The sequence below is a fragment of the Schistocerca cancellata genome, chromosome 5 (assembly GCF_023864275.1).
Source record: "Schistocerca cancellata isolate TAMUIC-IGC-003103 chromosome 5, iqSchCanc2.1, whole genome shotgun sequence".
NCBI classification, from domain to species: Eukaryota; Metazoa; Arthropoda; class Insecta; order Orthoptera; family Acrididae; genus Schistocerca; species Schistocerca cancellata.
The window spans coordinates 225013679-225033676 of NC_064630.1; the positions used below are offsets into that span (position 1 = coordinate 225013679).

At 44.6% G+C, this 19998-nt stretch overlaps 1 protein-coding gene across 1 annotated transcript in view; it reads left to right on the forward strand.

The window, feature by feature from the left end:
• Positions 1–19998, forward strand: part of LOC126187748 (uncharacterized) — a 165091-nt gene that overhangs the window by 15562 nt on the left and 129531 nt on the right. The window contains exon 5 of the mRNA XM_049929000.1: positions 19674–19847. Within this exon, the coding sequence (XP_049784957.1) occupies positions 19674–19847 (174 nt within the window). The remainder of the gene's footprint in view (positions 1–19673; positions 19848–19998) is intronic.

Consider the following 19998-nt stretch of genomic DNA (forward strand, 5'->3'; position numbering starts at 1 on the left):
GTCTTATGTGTAATCTTCAGAAATCAAAATTTTTTTTCAGGCATCTATCACATACTTGGGGTATCAACTCACTCAGGATGGTATTCGTCCGCTTCGGCAAACTGTCGCTGCGATCGATGCCCTTCCTCGCCCTACATCTGTTAAGGAACTGCAGGCCTTCTTGGGGAAAATAGCATACTATCACAAGTTTTTACCGTCTGCTGCTTTGGTGGCTCAGCCGTTGCATCGTCTGTTGCATAAAAACGTGCCTTTTCACTGGTCCGTGTCATACGATGTGGCTATCCAGAAATTAAAGACTATGCTGAAACAGGCCCCGTGCCTAGCTACTTATCGACCTGGCTAACATCTTGTTCTTGACACGGACGCCTCTCAATACGGGGTCGGTGCAGTCCTTGTGCACCGTTTTTCTGACGGTTCTGAACAACCCATTGCTTATGCCTCCAAAACGCTCATGGATGCCCAACAAAAGTATTCTCAAATTGAAAAAGAAGCTGTGGCCATTATTTATACTATTCATAAGTTTGGTGTTTTTCTCTATGGATCCAAATTTCATCTTGTTATGGATCACAAACCACTTGTTTCCTTGTTTCATCCATCAACGTCACTTCCCGACAAGGCTGCACACCATCTCCAGCGTTGGGCTTTTTACTTGTCTCATTTCAATTATGAGATTCATTTCCGGCCGACGGCTCAACATGCTGATGCACTGTCTCGCCTTCCCATGGGTCCTGATCTGGCATTCGATAGGGACGAACTTTTGTGTTTCCACCTGGATGTTGCTGAGCAGCGGGTTGTGGACGGGTTCCCCATCACCGGGGACCGGCTGGCAGCTGCTACGGGTTCTGACCTTACCCTCTCCCGGGTTTTAGGCTGTATTCAGAAGGGTTGGCCAGATCGTCCGTCCACTAAGACTTCTGATCCGATGGCGAACTACTACGCTTTGCGTTACCGCCTCACGGCTAGGGATGGTGTTATCCTCCTTTTCACCGAAAATGCTACGCCATGTGTTGTGGTACCTGTGTCTCTTCGTGCTTCGGTCTTGTGCCTCCTTCACCAAGGGCACTGGGGTGTCTCTCGCACAAAAACTCTGGCACGCTGTCATGTGTACTGGCCCGGCATCGACTCTGAAATCGCACACATGGTCGCTGCCTGCGACCCTTGTGCGTCACAGGCCTTCGCCCCGAAGTCATCCTTGTCACCGTGGCCTTCGCCTGAGAAGTCCTGGGAGCGTATTCATGCTGACTTTGCGGGACCTTTTTTAGGTACTTATTGGCTTCTCGTTATTGACGCCTACTCTTAACTTTCCTTTCATTGTGCGTTGCACGTCGCCTACCACCGCGGCAACCACCAATGCTCTAGCTCGCATTTTCTCTTTGGAAGGCCTTCCCTCTACTCTTGTTACTGATAATGGCCTGCAATTTGCCTCTTCCAATTTTGTGGATTTTTGTGCCTGTCACGGCATCATGCATGTCACGGCCCCTCTGTTCCATCCACAGTCAAATGGTGAGGCTGAATGACTGATCCGCACATTTAAGGCTCAGACGAGGAAACTCCTGACTTCTTCTGCTGATGATGCGCTTCTCCAATTTCTGGCTTCTTACCGTTTCATCCCCATGGGTGACCATAGCCCGGCTGAGCTCTTACATGGCCGACAGCCCCGCATGCTACTTCATCTTCTGTGGCCTTCCACCTCACGGCCGCGGGTGCCTTCGCTTGGCCTGTTCACCGCCGCCGACCTTGTATGAGTACGGGGATAGGGCAGGTGGCCAAAATGGAGTCCTGGCCACATCTTACGACACCGTGGGCGACGCCTGTATGAAATCCAGATGGACACGGGTGTTGCAGTGCGTCATTCGGACCAGCTATGGCCTCGTGTGCCGGCAATGCCTGTTCTGTATGCCTCTACACCACCTTCGGCTGTACCTGATGCTCAGGATACTGAAATCTCTCATTACTCACAATGCAGTCCTCTCACCATCATCTTAGTGCCAGCACAAGAACTGACGCCACCAGGAGACGTGCCCATGCAGGAACCAGATGACCATCATCTGTCGGAGCAACTCTACTCGCCTCCTTCTCCTACAGACGACGCGGACACATCACCCATGTCTCCTGTTATAACAACCGGACTTGCCGCAACGGGCAGATTGGTGCACGGGGCCCCAGCGGATTCGACCCCCACGTCTCCTGTCATCTCGACCTGTTATCATTGGGGACACTTCCGTCCATACGGGAAGCCTCTTTCTCGAGACTTTACGGCCAGTCAAACAACACCTATGGATGTTAGCAATCGGCAGGCCACCTCCATCAAGACCTGTGCAATAAATTCAAAGGGGGGAAAAGTGTTGTGACTCTCCGATCTTTCAAAGTGCCGCCGCACAGTTACGCGCGTCCTCTACATGTGGTGCTGTCTGCCAGCTATGCAGCAGCAGCGCCACCTAAGCGGCCAGCCAGCCAGCGCCCGCTAGACTTGGACTCAGTTATGATTTGACTGTTAAAGTGTACACACGTCTTACTCTGTTTACTTGATCTGTGACTTTCATGTATTGCGTCTTCCTTGAAATATATTTGTTCAACTTGAAGTTATTACAATTGGTGACGAGGTAGTGATTTTTCTTTTCCCTCATTGCCCCACGTTTCCATGGCTACTTTAGAGCAACTATTACAAGGTCTCGTAGAACAGCAAACGCTTCTCACAAATGCGATTCATGATTTCGACGTGGCATCAAATGCGGGGCGTCTCTCATCGTTGTCTCTACCTCCTTTTCCTCCTTACGACGAGATGGCGGAAGAATGGTCTGATTACAAAAAACGTCTTCGACAGCACTTCTTGGCATTTCATGTCGTAGACGAACAAACATGTAAGTCTCTGTTCCTTTCATGGATTTCACCTCAAGTGTATCGGTTGTTGTCGCAATTGGCTCCTTTGAAAGATCATGTGTCTTTGTCCTTTGCTGAAATGTGCTCACTTCTGTCCATCTATTTTCAAAAGCAAACGCATGTGGTAGCCTCTCGTGTTGCCTTTTATTGTTGTCAAAAACAACTGAATCAATCCTATCGCGCTTGGGCTGCTGAACTTCACGGCCTCAGTAGAAAGTGTCAATTTGTTACTGAAGTTCACCAAGAATCCTATGCTGATTCCATGGTATGGGATGCTATTATCTGATCGGCGCCCGACGAAAAAGTTAGGCAATCTGCCCTTCAGTTGGCAAATCTGACTCTAGATGAAGTCCTATACATCGCTCAATCTTTTGAAATTTCTCGCGCCGCTGGAGCGCAAATAGAGGCATAGGGCGATGTCGGGGAAATACAACCACTGTGCAATGTTGACGAAGCATGTGGCGTATCCCCACCGGCCGACGTGGCCGCAGTACGCTCCCAAGTGCAGCCTCGGCCTAACCGTAAACAAACCTCTTAGAAACTGCAGTAAAAGCTATGGCAACTTCCTTCATGTCCGCGGTGTTTTACGAAACATTCACAAGGAGATTGTCCACAACATTGGGCCGTGTGTCACAAATGCAAAAAAAAGGGTCATGTGTCATCCGTTTGCAAATCCGACCTCATACATGATGTTCATGAACATGACGCTGATTCTGATTCTGTGTTGTCTGTCAATCGTACTTCTTCCCTTTCAGGGAAATTATTCCTCACTGTCCAAATACTTGGTCGAGATGTTCGCATGCACATATCTTCAGTTGGGTTCTCCAAGCCTGTCACCTGTCACTAGGCAATTACGGACCTACAATAAACAGAAAATTTCTCTCTTGGGACAGTTTGATGCTGAAGTATCTTACAAATCTGTCGTTTGCACTGTTCCCATATTTGTGGTCGACCATAGTAACACGGAGAATCTTTTTGGTTTCAATGCCTTTCGCGTTTTTGGGTTCTCCATAGATGACTCTGTCAGTATCGTCTCTGATGCTATTCCTTACGCTCAATTGGATTCCTTGTCAATGACATTTTCGTCCCTTTTTTCTCCTGGGTTAGGTCGTGCAAATGACTTTGAAGCTCATATCACGCTCAAACCCACTGCTTGGCCTAAGTGTTTTTGGGCTCAGCCCATTCCTGTGGCCCTTTGTGATCAGGTCAAACGGGAGCTGGATCGTCTCACTGCTTCAGGGGTCTTGCTTCCTGTCACTTCCAGTGAGTGGTCCTCTCCTGTCATTGTCATTGCTAAGCCAAATGGTGATATTCGTCTGTGGCGATTTCAGAGCCCCTGTAAATGCACAATGCCTTATCGACACTTACCCTATGCCTCGACCTGAAGAATTGTTCTCTAAACTTACTGGAGGCCAGTATTTTTCTAAACTTGACCTGTCAGAAGCTTATCATCAACTTCCTCTTGACACTGCTTCCCGGCAGTTTCTGGTCCTTAACACACCTTTCAGCCTCTATCAAAACCAATGATTGCCATTCGGGGTTGCCAGCACACCTATTCTCTTTCAGTGATTCTTGGAACAATTATTGCTCACTGTCCCTGGGTGCATAAATTACCAGGACGACATTGTTGTCACTGGCTCCACCACTGACGAACATCTTCAAAATCTCTGCACACTTTTTCATGTCTTACAGACTGCTGGTCTTATGTGTAATCTTCAGAAATCAAAATTTTTTTTCAGGCATCTATCACATACTTGGGGTATCAACTCACTCAGGATGGTATTCGTCCGCTTCGGCAAACTGTCGCTGCGATCGATGCCCTTCCTCGCCCTACATCTGTTAAGGAACTGCAGGCCTTCTTGGGGAAAATAGCATACTATCACAAGTTTTTACCGTCTGCTGCTTTGGTGGCTCAGCCGTTGCATCGTCTGTTGCATAAAAACGTGCCTTTTCACTGGTCCGTGTCATACGATGTGGCTATCCAGAAATTAAAGACTATGCTGAAACAGGCCCCGTGCCTGGCTACTTATCGACCTGGCTAACATCTTGTTCTTGACACGGACGCCTCTCAATACGGGGTCGGTGCAGTCCTTGTGCACCGTTTTTCTGACGGTTCTGAACAACCCATTGCTTATGCCTCCAAAACGCTCATGGATGCCCAACAAAAGTATTCTCAAATTGAAAAAGAAGCTGTGGCCATTATTTATACTATTCATAAGTTTGGTGTTTTTCTCTATGGATCCAAATTTCATCTTGTTATGGATCACAAACCACTTGTTTCCTTGTTTCATCCATCAACGTCACTTCCCGACAAGGCTGCACACCATCTCCAGCGTTGGGCTTTTTACTTGTCTCATTTCAATTATGAGATTCATTTCCGGCCGACGGCTCAACATGCTGATGCACTGTCTCGCCTTCCCATGGGTCCTGATCTGGCATTCGATAGGGACGAACTTTTGTGTTTCCACCTGGATGTTGCTGAGCAGCGGGTTGTGGACGGGTTCCCCATCACCGGGGACCGGCTGGCAGCTGCTACGGGTTCTGACCTTACCCTCTCCCGGGTTTTAGGCTGTATTCAGAAGGGTTGGCCAGATCGTCCGTCCACTAAGACTTCTGATCCGATGGCGAACTACTACGCTTTGCGTTACCGCCTCACGGCTAGGGATGGTGTTATCCTCCTTTTCACCGAAAATGCTACGCCATGTGTTGTGGTACCTGTGTCTCTTCGTGCTTCGGTCTTGTGCCTCCTTCACCAAGGGCACTGGGGTGTCTCTCGCACAAAAACTCTGGCACGCTGTCATGTGTACTGGCCCGGCATCGACTCTGAAATCGCACACATGGTCGCTGCCTGCGACCCTTGTGCGTCACAGGCCTTCGCCCCGAAGTCATCCTTGTCACCGTGGCCTTCGCCTGAGAAGTCCTGGGAGCGTATTCATGCTGACTTTGCGGGACCTTTTTTAGGTACTTATTGGCTTCTCGTTATTGACGCCTACTCTTAACTTTCCTTTCATTGTGCGTTGCACGTCGCCTACCACCGCGGCAACCACCAATGCTCTAGCTCGCATTTTCTCTTTGGAAGGCCTTCCCTCTACTCTTGTTACTGATAATGGCCTGCAATTTGCCTCTTCCAATTTTGTGGATTTTTGTGCCTGTCACGGCATCATGCATGTCACGGCCCCTCTGTTCCATCCACAGTCAAATGGTGAGGCTGAATGACTGATCCGCACATTTAAGGCTCAGACGAGGAAACTCCTGACTTCTTCTGCTGATGATGCGCTTCTCCAATTTCTGGCTTCTTACCGTTTCATCCCCATGGGTGACCATAGCCCGGCTGAGCTCTTACATGGCCGACAGCCCCGCATGCTACTTCATCTTCTGTGGCCTTCCACCTCACGGCCGCGGGTGCCTTCGCTTGGCCTGTTCACCGCCGCCGACCTTGTATGAGTACGGGGATAGGGCAGGTGGCCAAAATGGAGTCCTGGCCACATCTTACGACACCGTGGGCGACGCCTGTATGAAATCCAGATGGACACGGGTGTTGCAGTGCGTCATTCGGACCAGCTATGGCCTCGTGTGCCGGCAATGCCTGTTCTGTATGCCTCTACACCACCTTCGGCTGTACCTGATGCTCAGGATACTGAAATCTCTCATTACTCACAATGCAGTCCTCTCACCATCATCTTAGTGCCAGCACAAGAACTGACGCCACCAGGAGACGTGCCCATGCAGGAACCAGATGACCATCATCTGTCGGAGCAACTCTACTCGCCTCCTTCTCCTACAGACGACGCGGACACATCACCCATGTCTCCTGTTATAACAACCGGACTTGCCGCAACGGGCAGATTGGTGCACGGGGCCCCAGCGGATTCGACCCCCACGTCTCCTGTCATCTCGACCTGTTATCATTGGGGACACTTCCGTCCATACGGGAAGCCTCTTTCTCGAGACTTTACGGCCAGTCAAACAACACCTATGGATGTTAGCAATCGGCAGGCCACCTCCATCAAGACCTGTGCAATAAATTCAAAGGGGGGAAAAGTGTTGTGACTCTCCGATCTTTCAAAGTGCCGCCGCACAGTTACGCGCGTCCTCTACATGTGGTGCTGTCTGCCAGCTATGCAGCAGCAGCGCCACCTAAGCGGCCAGCCAGCCAGCGCCCGCTAGACTTGGACTCAGTTATGATTTGACTGTTAAAGTGTACACACGTCTTACTCTGTTTACTTGATCTGTGACTTTCATGTATTGCGTCTTCCTTGAAATATATTTGTTCAACTTGAAGTTATTACATTTAGATTTCTAATAAATCTCTGTAATTTTGACTGGTAAGAACTGATACTCTAACAAAGAATTTGACTTCAGCCCACTACTAAAGAAAAAGACTCCAGAAATAAAAACTAATGAGAGAATTATACCAAAATTAAACTAGTTGCAAAGAAAACACACACTGTGTACAACAACAGAACACAGATGCACATACAAGTGTCTGCCGACAGCAAAATGTGTCAAACGCTTTAGGATGAAGACTCCGCAGTACTTCATAACAGCAAACTGCTTTCGATGAATGTAACATCACAACTGTTTACATTTCCAACAGATTGCTGGGAAGTATTGTGAATGGTGGTTTGATATGCTTTGCTTTCAAAGTAAATTTCATTTTACACAAGACAAATTATGTTATGTGTGAGAGTGTGTGATGAATTTCTTAAATTGTGGAGTGTTTGACTCTTTTAAAAATTAAAACTTTGAAGAAAGCCACTTAGAAAAATTTCAGGACCAGAATACCTGCCATTTGTGCCATCATTTAAAATTTTACTGGCACATTCATGTTTGATATATTTTAAAGGGTAAAGGCTAAAAAAGTCCATTCTTCAAGGTTAGTTTTTCATGTTTATTTTAGTCCTTTCATAGAATACAATATATGCAATAATGATGACAGAAGTGTAATTATCTTAAAAAAGTGCTAGGTGGTTTCTTGAGCAATTTCAAATGTAATCGGCTTGCCTGTGGAAAACAAGAAGTGCTCAATGGAACATGTATTTAGTCAGGTAACCCACAGATTGTTCAGTGCACAACAGCGAGATTTACAATTGTTCTTGTCAGAAATATTCGGGTCAAGAGGTATATTTGATATGTGGGGTCGGCTTTGGCGAGTGACTTAATGTTAATGGCTGCTGTCATGTCACATTTTATGTATGTATGGTGCATTCACTGTTTTGTTGTTAGTTGGTGAAGCGAATGAATTTGAAAGCAAAACAATAAAACAGGTTGTGATGACACAATTATCTGTAGCTTAACCCAAGGTGTAAGTTAGGTTGGAAGGTAACAGTTTGGTTGTGAGTTGGCGAAGTCAACAAATGTGGTAGTTTTGATGACAGACTGATCTGTAGCTTTGCCCAAGGTCTTGGTTAGGTTGGAATGTGACATTTTGGTTGAGAGTTGGAAAGCCATCGAATTTGATACCAAAGAAACCTGGTTGTGGTTACAGACTGATCTGTACCTTAGCCCATTTACAAAATCACCAATAGCATCTCAATATTGTCGCATGTTTCCTGTGTCACTTGTCAGAGCCAATGACTAATATTGAACATTCCCCGGTATTCAGATATTCAGTTGCTGCAATTTAACCTGTGATTTTAGAAACTTACCTAACCACACACTCGGAAAAAACAGCAAAAAGATTTTGACGACCAGTGTAATAAATGAAAACGTAGCTTTTTTTGGTGAAAAGTACCATCTAGTAGTCTTATTTCGAAAAGCAAGAAAACCAATTATTGTGCCATATTTTCCCAAATTCAAAGTTCACTGTCAGGCCATTCGGAGCACTACTGTCAGCCTCTGATTCTGTATTGTAGCATTTTGGTGTTCTGTGTTCATAAATTTCTATGCTACATATGGTGGATTCATACACTCCTGGAAATGGAAAAAAGAACACATTGACACCGGTGTGTCAGACCCACCATACTTGCTCCGGACACTGCGAGAGGGCTGTACAAGCAATGATCACACGCACGGCACAGCGGACACACCAGGAACCGCGGTGTTGGCCGTCGAATGGCGCTAGCTGCGCAGCATTTGTGCACCGCCGCCGTCAGTGTCAGCCAGTTTGCCGTGGCATACGGAGCTCCATCGCAGTCTTTAACACTGGTAACATGCCGCGACAGCGTGGACGTGAACCGTATGTGCAGTTGACGGACTTTGAGCGAGGGCGTATAGTGGGCATGCGGGAGGCTGGGTGGACGTACCGCCGAATTGCTCAACACGTGGGGCGTGAGGTCTCCACAGTACATCGATGTAGTCGCCAGTGGTCGGCGGAAGGTGCACGTGCCCGTCGACCTGGGACCGGACCGCAGCGACGCACGGATGCACGCCAAGACCGTAGGATCCTACGCAGTGCCGTAGGGGACCGCACCGCCACTTCCCAGCAAATTAGGGACACTGTTGCTCCTGGGGTATCGGCGAGGACCATTCGCAACCGTCTCCATGAAGCTGGGCTACGGTCCCGCACACCGTTAGGCCGTCTTCCGCTCACGCCCCAACATCGTGCAGCCCGCCTCCAGTGGTGTCGCGACAGGCGTGAATGGAGGGACGAATGGAGACGTGTTGTCTTTAGCGATGAGAGTCGCTTCTGCCTTGGTGCCAATGATGGTCGTATGCGTGTTTGGCGCCATGCAGGTGAGCGCCACAATCAGGACTGCATACCACCGAGGCACACAGGGCCAACACCCGGCATCATGGTGTGGGGAGCGATCTCCTACATTGGCCGTACACCACTGGTGATCGTCGAGGGGACACTGAATAGTGCACGGTACATCTAAACCGTCATCGAACCCATCGTTCTACCATTCCTAGACCGGCAAGGGAACTTGCTGTTCCAACAGGACAATGCACGTCCGCATGTATCCCGTGCCACCCAACGTGCTCTAGAAGGTGTAAGTCAACTACCCTGGCCAGCAAGATCTCCGGATCTGTCCCCCATTGAGCATGTTTGGGACTGGATGAAGCGTCGTCTCACGCGGTCTGCACGTCCAGCACGAACGCTGGTCCAACTGAGGCGCCAGGTGGAAATGGCATGGCAAGCCGTTCCACAGGACTACATCCAGCATCTCTATGATCGTCTCCATGGGAGAATAGCAGCCTGCATTGCTGCGAAAGGTGGATATACACTGTACTAGTGCCGACATTGTGCATGCTCTGTTGCCTGTGTCTGTGCCTGTGGTTCTGTCATTGTGATCATGTGATGTATCTGACCCCAGGAATGTGCCAATAAAGTTTCCCCTTCCTGGTACAATGAATTCACGGTGTTCTTATTTCAATTTCCAGGAGTGTATTTATGCTTTCGTAATCTCAAGATAAGCAGTGTAGATGTTGCCGAGCATTAGAGATCTTTCTAAAATATGTTGTTTTTTACTGGAAATATTGGGAAGTACTACACTGGTATATAAAACCTTTATAACTCAAATGATTGATACATTTTAAAGCTCAGAAGGACAGTGTTATTGTCACTTAACACAGAAAAAATGTCCTTTCATCTGGAGTATATTGTATTTTTACCTAGAAAGAAGTGCATTTTCACCCAGAAAAAAGTGTGTTTTTAACCAAGAAGTCTGGAAAAAATCCAGGAAATTGTTTTTTCTAGTCTGTGTATGATTCTGTGTGGCTATATTTTCAGTAATAATATTTGAAATGATAGCCCAGAAAGATGAGGATCTGTTGGGGCCCAATCATTACTCATGCCTACACCCCTATCACAGCCTCTCCCATTGGTGTGTGTTTAGCATTTCTGCAAAGCTCTTACATTGACATCACAAATCCAGACAAAGCATTCTGGTTTTCTTGATTCTTGTGTGCCTCGTCTGGTAGTTCAACATGGCTAATGACTCACACCAATGGTCAGACAAAGCTTTTGTGAACATTCTACTTTGTGGGTGAATTACTCTTCCTCAGAAGTCTTCTGATAAATCAGACTCTGATACCTGTCTTCCTCGCAACTAGGTTTATGTGGTCATTCCGCCTAAATCACTCTGGGTAGATGCACTTAGACAATTGATGGTTCTGACTTATTCTGGTGATTGGTGTCTGACCACGTACTCAAACAATACCAAGTCTTTTTGCCAATTTTTGCTATAGTATGGAATACTATGTTGTCTAGGTGAAATATGAAAGGCTGTCTTCACTTATTTCCCAATTCCACATTCTCTTCTTTTTATATCTGGCATTGGTGGATCAATGCAATGGTTGAGAATGGCAGCTTCTTGTGATCTTCAGTGAAGCAATATTAGAAGGCAGAATTTAGTATTTCATTCATTTGATTGTCTTGCTGTCATGTTGATCAGTGAGCATCTAGAAGAATTTTAGCCCCTAACATGTCCCCCCCCCCCCCCCCCCCTCGCCCTTAGATAGCTCTTCTTTCTCAGTAACTTTCAGTGGAGCCCACATGTGTCAAAGCAGGTGTATTATGCCCATCTGTTATGTTGTTCTCCTCCCAAATTATTTGTGTTGCAAATTATGTGATATTGTCAACATTGTCGTGTATATAGCATAAGAATCACATTTTTACCTAGAGCTAATTCAGCTTAACTTTATTATCTGTTACCTTCTTTTGGTCATTCTGAATCCATTAGCACAATTAGTTTTGTTGAAAACTGTGCTAGTTATAAAATACCAGTATTTTCAGATCTTGTTACCATTGTCCATGTGTAACCATATACCCAATTATGGACTTCCTGATAAATAGAAAAGCTGTGGAAATAAGTAAAATATCCGTACAACCAGTGATGAAAATATGTTAGCAACACCTACACTTGTTTGACTTTGAAGTAATTAACAATTTTAGGTAAAACATTTTTACTGAAATAGTATTGCATATTTGCACGAACTAACCAGTATACCAAGCGAGGTGGCGCAGTGGCTAGACACTGGACTCGCATTCGGGAGGTCGACGGTTCAATCCCGCGTCCGGCCATCCTGATTTAGGTTTTCCGTGATTTCCCTAAATCACTCCAGGCAAATGCCGGGATGGTTCCTCTGAAAGGGCACGGCCGACTTCCTTTCCCCATCCTTCCCTAATCCGATGAGACTGATGACCTCGCTGTCTGGTCTCCTTCCCCAAACAACCAACCAACCAGTATAATTCAACAGAAATTGTTAGTGTATTGGTAGTTCATGTTTAAATGGATCTCCATCCACTGTTCAGTTACTCAGGAGTTTGTAAGAATTTTATTTGATGACTGTTTAATTATGTGTGTTTACCACACAAAAACTTTTGTGAATAATTATCTCATTATTAAGTGCAATATGTGGCTATCCATTTATCTGTGCATAAGTAAAGTAGATGTGTCTTGAACTGGCTGTAAACAGTAGCTCAGTCACCTTCTAAGTGCAATTAAAGTGTTGAACTGTAAATTTCGATGTGGACTGCATTATTGGTAGTAGTTGTTCCCCCCCCCCCCCCCCCCCCTCCCCCCACAACCTTTCAGCCAATTTTGATGGGAGTGCTGCTGCTGATGCTAATTGTGCAGGTAAAAATAAGGTAAATGATATGAATATAATAGAGGGGAAAATTCCACGTGGGAAAAATATATATAAAAAACAAAAATGCTGTGACTTACCAAACGGGAAAATGCTGGTAGATAGACACAATAAAAAGCACACACAAACACACACATAAATTTCAAGCTTTCCCAACCCAAGGTTGCTTCATCAGGAAAGAGGGAAGGAGAGGGAAAGACGAAAGGATGTGGGTTTTAAGGGAGAGGGTAAGGAGTCATTCCAATCCCGGGAGCGGAAAGACTTACCTTAGGGGGAAAAAAGGACAGGTATACACTCGAACTATAGCGCTATAGTTCAACTGCCTATAGTAATATTTGAACTATAGTTTCACCCAAAATTCATTTAACCTAGAACTTACACCAAAAGATTTCTTTGTGAGCTTCATTCACAATATCATCATCCTCTAGAATCCAGTCTTCCCTAGATCATAAATATAAGCATAAAATTTATACGCACATAATCTGAATAATTAGTAGTGCACAATTCATAAACAATTTGCGTCCACAGATCCACAGGTATCGTGCCATTTTCTAGTTACCTTATTATTCCTGCTCATAGGGAAGTGCGTAGTGAAGTGTCAGGATAACTAAAGACTTCCCTTTTCCCTAGATTCTACTCTCCTCTCTTTGAAATCCGATGTGAACAGTGGGGACCTCAGCGGTTCACTTAAAAGGACACATCTGATTGATCTGGACTATCGTGAGGGGGGGGGGGGGGGGGGGGAGTTGGGATCTGTAGTTTAATGTTAATAGGTAACGACGTAACTGTAAGCTGAAAGGGGCCCTAAAAATGTGTCATAAAGTTCTTAGTTTTTTCTGTTGGCAGATACAATTTAACATCATAGCCGACTGAAATACGTGATACTGACGTAACACTGTTTTCTTATTTTGTGTCCTGTCATGTCATTCTGAATCTTTTGTGTACATCTTTTTTACCTGTCGCGAAATAATTTTCAACCTTTTAGAGAAATTTTTCACTGGGGAACAACCCTGTGATCTTATGAAGTTTTGAATTGTATGCTCTTGTGACGTATGCGAGCAGAGCATCCCAGTTACTGTGATGTGTGTTAATGTAGTGCTTAAAATATTCAGTCATCCAATTAACCTTTTCTGTTCGACCATTTGCTTTTGTATGTAAAGCACTAGTCCACAGTTTCTTAGTGTGCAGCAACCGGCGTAACTGCTTCATTATATCTGACATCAAATCTATCCATCAGTCGGCTATTATTGTCTGAGGTGTTTCAAACTTGAGTATCCACTGGTTCACCATTGCATGTGCTACTGTGTTTGCAAGCTGGTCCAGTATGGCTGTCATAGAAATGATATGTGAAAAATAATCAGTTATCATCAAAACATACCATTTTCCTGCTGGCGTTTGATCAAATGGTCCGGGCTATATTTGTCTCAGGTAGCCTTTGTAACATAATCCTTTAATGACTGAGCTGCTCCATTTATGCTCATGGTACGCAATTCTTTATGTAAGCATCGACATCTTGTCCGCATGTTATGGCACCGGTAATTTTGCACTGCTCTGTATTCTGTTGCCCTACAACCAGTATGTCCTGCTAAAATTCAATTGAGCCTGCATCAATACTTGATTTAATATCAATACTTCATTTCATAATGTCTCTGGTGCTGTTATGTGTAGCCTGCATCTTGTCTTCCTGTACAATACTCCATCCACTGTGCTGAACTGTGGCTGCCTGGCAAATTGCTGACAGTCCGGGTCATTGCTTTGCACTTCATTTCATTCATCCTCATCTGTGCCAGCATGTTCCATGTTGCTTACTTTGCTGCTCAGACCATTTGCCCAAATAAGCTGTCTGGATGTGTATGGTTTCCTGACTCAAGGCACAACCTGGACAAAATTGCTGGATTCACAGGACAGTATGAACAGTTTCCAGAAATCTTGAAAGGCATGAACTGGATTGGATGTTAACAAATCTCTTTGTTTCAGAAATGTTGCTTCACACTCTAGTGACCAGTGAAACTTTATCCCTTTCCATAACAATTTTGTGAGGGGTCTTGTAATTTCAGAGAATTTTGGGGCTTATTTGCTATAAAAATATGATTACAATTGCTTTATTGTTTTGGATGTTGGAAAATTTTTTATAACATCAGCAAGTTGCGAGTTGGTGTGGTCCTCATTTCAGCCAATAATATGGCCCAAGTAATAGACTTCTTGTAAAATCAAATGGCACTTTTCCAGGCTAGCGGTTAGCCATGCTGCAAGTAGATGATCAAAAACTTCACATATATGCACTATATGCTCCTGGATATCTTTGAAGAATACAATTATGTGATCTAAATAACCAAACATTGCTTTGGTTTTAATACCCACAATTGCTGGAAATTAGCTGGTGCTTTTGATGATTTTGATAACAACCAGGTGGGGTTGAGAATGCTGTTTATTGACGGTCTTCAGGCACTACTTCTAATTGATGGTATTCACTTCACAGGTCCATAGTTGTAAAATTTTGACATTGACCCAATTTATCATATGTTTCTGTTATATTTGCCATTGGGTAGGCATCTGACTCTGTTTTCTTTAAGTAGTGGTAGTCCCACCAGAACCGATATGCTTTGCTGCCATATGGTGATCTTGAAGCTGTCGATGTATTAAGTCTTCCATGACAGGCTGTAAGGTTTGTGGAACATGATACTTTTTTTTATAAACAGGCACCTCTTTTGCAGTGGGTATATGATGTGGAGCTAGTGGTGTGGTAGACAGTGGGCCAGGAGGATAAACAACCTGGTATATTCTTCTAAAAGTCTGTCCATGTCCTCCTTGTTCTATCCCTCTAAATGTGCTACTTTATTTCTCAGTATGGTCAAGCTGCCACACTGTCCTGGTGTTGTGTAATTTAATGTGGAATACCTGTCCAGTTTGTCTTCATGTAGTGCCTCTAAGTTAACTGTCAGGGTACCATGTGGTAGCTGTACCTCCTCTGGGCTGAAGTTATCAATACTGACAGGCACTACTTCGCTTCTGTCAATTTCCTGTACATAGGATAAACCATGCCATTCAAAAACTTCACCTTGTTCAATTGTTTATTTTCAGGTAAAGGTACAACAATGCACAAATAATTCATCACCAGATCAGCACCTATATCAGCCCAGGTTATCTTCCAAGTACTTTTTGGTATGCTATCCCGCAAGTTGATTTTAAGGGCCATTGTATGCAGTTTACATGGCTGCCTCTGGCCAAGTGATGGACCTTGCAACAATTAGATTAGATTAGATTTACTTTCATTCTAATTGATCCATAATGAGGAGGTCCTCCAGGATGTAGAACATATCAGAAAAACAATAATACATGACAGATATTTACAACTAAAACAAATAAGCTAATGTACCTTCCACAGGTCCCAAGTGGAATTATCATCTTTTTTTACACTATATGAAAGGATCATTTTACAATACCCACTTCTATCGGTGTATCATGTCACTTTGGCATGACCATTGGGAACAAACTCAGAGAAGTCAAACCTCTCCCAACAGCCTAGTTGACTTCCTCCCGGCCATCTCACCATGAGGAAGTAATGTTAGCTCGGTTGTGAATAGGGCACTACTGCTTTAGTCACCGCCACTTGTTGAATGGTGACCCTGCACCCAGCTGTCCTTTCTGTAGCCAGCCATTAACAGTCAGACATTTCCTGATCCTCTGCTTTTATTTTAGCCACGTACGTCTCAGGGTCGGGCTGCTGCCCACTTTGCCGGACATTTTAATGGATGACGTGTGAGCTGTGGCTCGCGTTTTAAGTTTTTTTTAACAACAGTAATATGACAAAAGAGATTTGATTTCTACCTGGTGACTCCGGTGTCTTGTCGATATCTTTTAGATACTCTTCCATAATGTCTTGACGTATTAGATTTCTTTTTTCTTCCTTTCTGTATTGGACCTCAAAACGATATCTTTTACCCTCACAGTCCCAGCATTCAATGGTTCTATACTGGGTGCTTATGACCTTAGATGTTTTGTGCCCTAAACCCTCATTTACTTAGATTGCATTAAGATGCTGAATTTAAAATTTAAAAAAAATATTTTTTTGTTTATAAGGTATTAAACATATAATATAACTATTACAAAACTTATTTGCAATGAACACATTACTGCACTGGAATGGTGCAGAAGTTAGATTTGAAAAAAAATCAATTGGTTGAAGTGGTGGGAAAGGGCAGAAATAAGAAGACTGGGTGTGGTGATGGAATGACAGCTGTGTAGTGCAGTAATGGGAACAGGGAAGATTAGTTTGGATTATGGAGAAATGCAGGAACAGGTGCAATACTGGTCCTAGAATTCATCTTAGAAGATGAGTTAAAGGAAGGTAAACCTACATTCCTGGAAATTGAAATAAGAACACCGTGAATTCATTGTCCCAGGAAGGGGAAACCTTATTGACACATTCCTGGGGTCAGATACATCACATGATCACACTGACAGAACCACAGGCACATAGACACAGGCAACAGAGCATGCACAATGTCGGCACTAGTACAGTGTATATCCACCTTTCGCAGCAATGCAGGCTGCTATTCTCCCATGGAGACGATTGTAGAGATGCTGGATGTAGTCCTGTGGAACGGCTTGCCATGCCATTTCCACCTGGCGCCTCAGTTGGACCAGCGTTCGTGCTGGACGTGCAGACCGCGTGAGACGACGCTTCATCCAGTCCCAAACATGCTCAATGGGGGACAGATCCGGAGATCTTGCTGGCCAGGGTAGTTGACTTACACCTTCTAGAGCACGTTGGGTGGCACGGGATACATGCGGACGTGCATTGTCCTGTTGGAACAGCAAGTTCCCTTGCCGGTGTAGGAATGGTAGAACGATGGGTTCGATGACGGTTTGGATGTACCGTGCACTATTCAGTGTCCCCTCGACGATCACCAGTGGTGTACGGCCAGTGTAGGAGATCGCTCCCCACACCATGATGCTGGGTGTTGGCCCTGTGTGCCTCGGTGGTATGCAGTCCTGATTGTGGCGCTCACCTGCACGGCGCCAAACACGCATACGACCATCATTGGCACCAAGGCAGAAGCGACTCTCATCGCTGAAGACGACACGTCTCCATTCGTCCCTCCATTCACGCCTGTCGCGACACCACTGGAGGCGGGCTGCACGATGTTGGGTCGTGAGCGGAAGACAGCCTAACGGTGTGCGGGACTGTAGCCCAGCTTCATGGAGACGGTTGCGAATGGTCCTCGCCGATACCCCAGGAGCAACAGTGTCCCTAATTTGCTGGGAAGTGGTGGTGCGGTCCCCTACGGCACTGCGTAGGATCCTACGGTCTTGGCGTGCATCCGTGCGTCGCTGCGGTCCGGTCCCAGGTCGACGGGCACGTGCACCTTCCACCGACCACTGGCGACAACATCGATGTACTGTGGAGACCTCACGCCCCATGTGTTGAGCAATTCGGCGGTATGTCCACCCGGCCTCCCGCATGCCCACTATACGCCCTCGCTCAAAGTCAGTCAACTGCACATACGGTTCACGTCCACGCTGTCGCGGCATGCTACCAGTGTTAAAGACTGCGATGGAGCTCCGTATGCCACGGCAAACTGGCTGACACTGACGGCGGCGGTGTATAAATGCTGCGCAGCTAGCGCCATTCGACGGCCAACACCGCGGTTCCTGGTGTGTCCGCTGTGCCGTGCGTGTGATCATTGCTTGTACAGCCCTCTCGCAGTGTCCGGAGCAAATATGGTGGGTCTGACACACCGGTGTCAATGTGTTCTTTTTTCCATTTCCAGGAGTGTATGTTAATAGAATTTTTAGACTTGGAGAAAACTTTTGACAATATTGTCTGGAATACATTGTTTGGAATTCTAAAAGTAGCAGGTATAAAATACAGGAATCGGAATGGAATGGTTGTACACAATATGGAAGTTATATGAGTCGAAGGTCGTGAAAAGTAATCTGTAGTTCAGAAAAGAATGAAACAAAGTTGTAGCTTATTTCTGGTGTTATTTTGTCTGTACACTGAGCGAGTTGTGAAGAAAACCAAAGAAAAATTTGGAATGGAATTACAGTTCAAGGAGCAGAAATAAAAATGTTGAGATTTGCCACTAACATTCTCATTCCATCTGAGACAGCAAATGACTTGAAGGACCAGTTGAATGGAATGGATAGTGTCTTGAAAAGAGGCTGCCAGGTGAACATAAACAAAAATAAAACAAAGGTAATGAAATGTAATTGGGTTAAAAGGTGATGCAGAGGGAATTGGATTATGAAATGAGATACTAAAAGTATGAGATTAGTTTTGTTGTTTGGGCAGTAAATAACTGACTGTGGCTGAAGGTGGGAGGATCTAAAATACGGACTGGCAACAGAAAGAAACCCATTTTTGAAAAAGAGAAATTTGTTAACAGTGAGCATAAATTTAAATGTCAGGAGATGGAGTGTAGCCTTGTACAGAAATGAACTGTGGACTACAAACAATTCAGACAAAAAGAAAAGAACTTTCTGAAATGTGATGCTACAGAATAATCCTGAAAATATAATGAGTAGAGTGACTAACTAATGTAAATGTACTGAATTTAATGAGAGAAAGAAGAAATATGTGCCATAACTTAAGTAAAAGAAGGGAGTGGTTGATAGGACACACCCTGAGGCATCAAGGAATCATCGGTTTGCCGATAGAGGAAAGTTTTTTTTTCTGGGGGGAGGTAGAAATTCTAATGGGAGACCTAGGCTTGAATACAGAAATCAGATTCAAAAAGATGTAGGCTGCAATAGTTAGGCAGAGATGAAGAGGCTAACACAGAGTAGATTAACATGGACTAAATTCTGCAGACTCAAGACCACAGCAACAACTACAACAACACAGAAATTTCTTCACAGTTTTATTAAATGGTGTCTGTTCAGTTTTGAAGCATTCACCTACCTTTCTTCTCCTGAACTGTATATATTTTCACAAATTTTCCATTTTATATTCAGAAATACTTTAGGGATATACTTCATATCTTGCTGTATCCTACTTCTCTACATTTTTGGGCCAATTTTTTTCTTTATTCTTCACTCTTGTCATATCTTCATGGTCTGTAGAGGTTGGTCTGCAATGACTGACAGATTTTCAGTGTCAAAATTATCACCAAGATTTTTTCATGTATTAAAAAAAGAAAAAAGAAAAAAAATAAACTTTTATGTTTGCATCATTAGTATACATAGAAAAATGGCTGATAGGCTTGGCATTTGATTTCATGAAATTAACTTTTAATAGTCTGTGTGTATACTTACAGGAAGAAGACATATGCAATGTTTATAACTTGCAAGAATGGCTCTGTATAAGTGACATACGAAAAGAGAGCTGCTCACATATTGTGAGAGCAATGAAGAGTGTAAATTACCTCAAATCTCCAAGAGGTCGTTCTTTTCTGTCATTTGCAATGACACAGGATGAGAAGCTAATGGAGGTAATTAAACTTGAAAAGAAAAGTTGCTCTTTCATTATTATTGATAGTAGTAGTTTTCTCAAAATCTGTAACATAATAAGCTTTTACTTCTTGATTTATAATTGCTTTGTGTGTGAATGTCACTTGTATGTTGTAGCCAGTCATTGGTGTA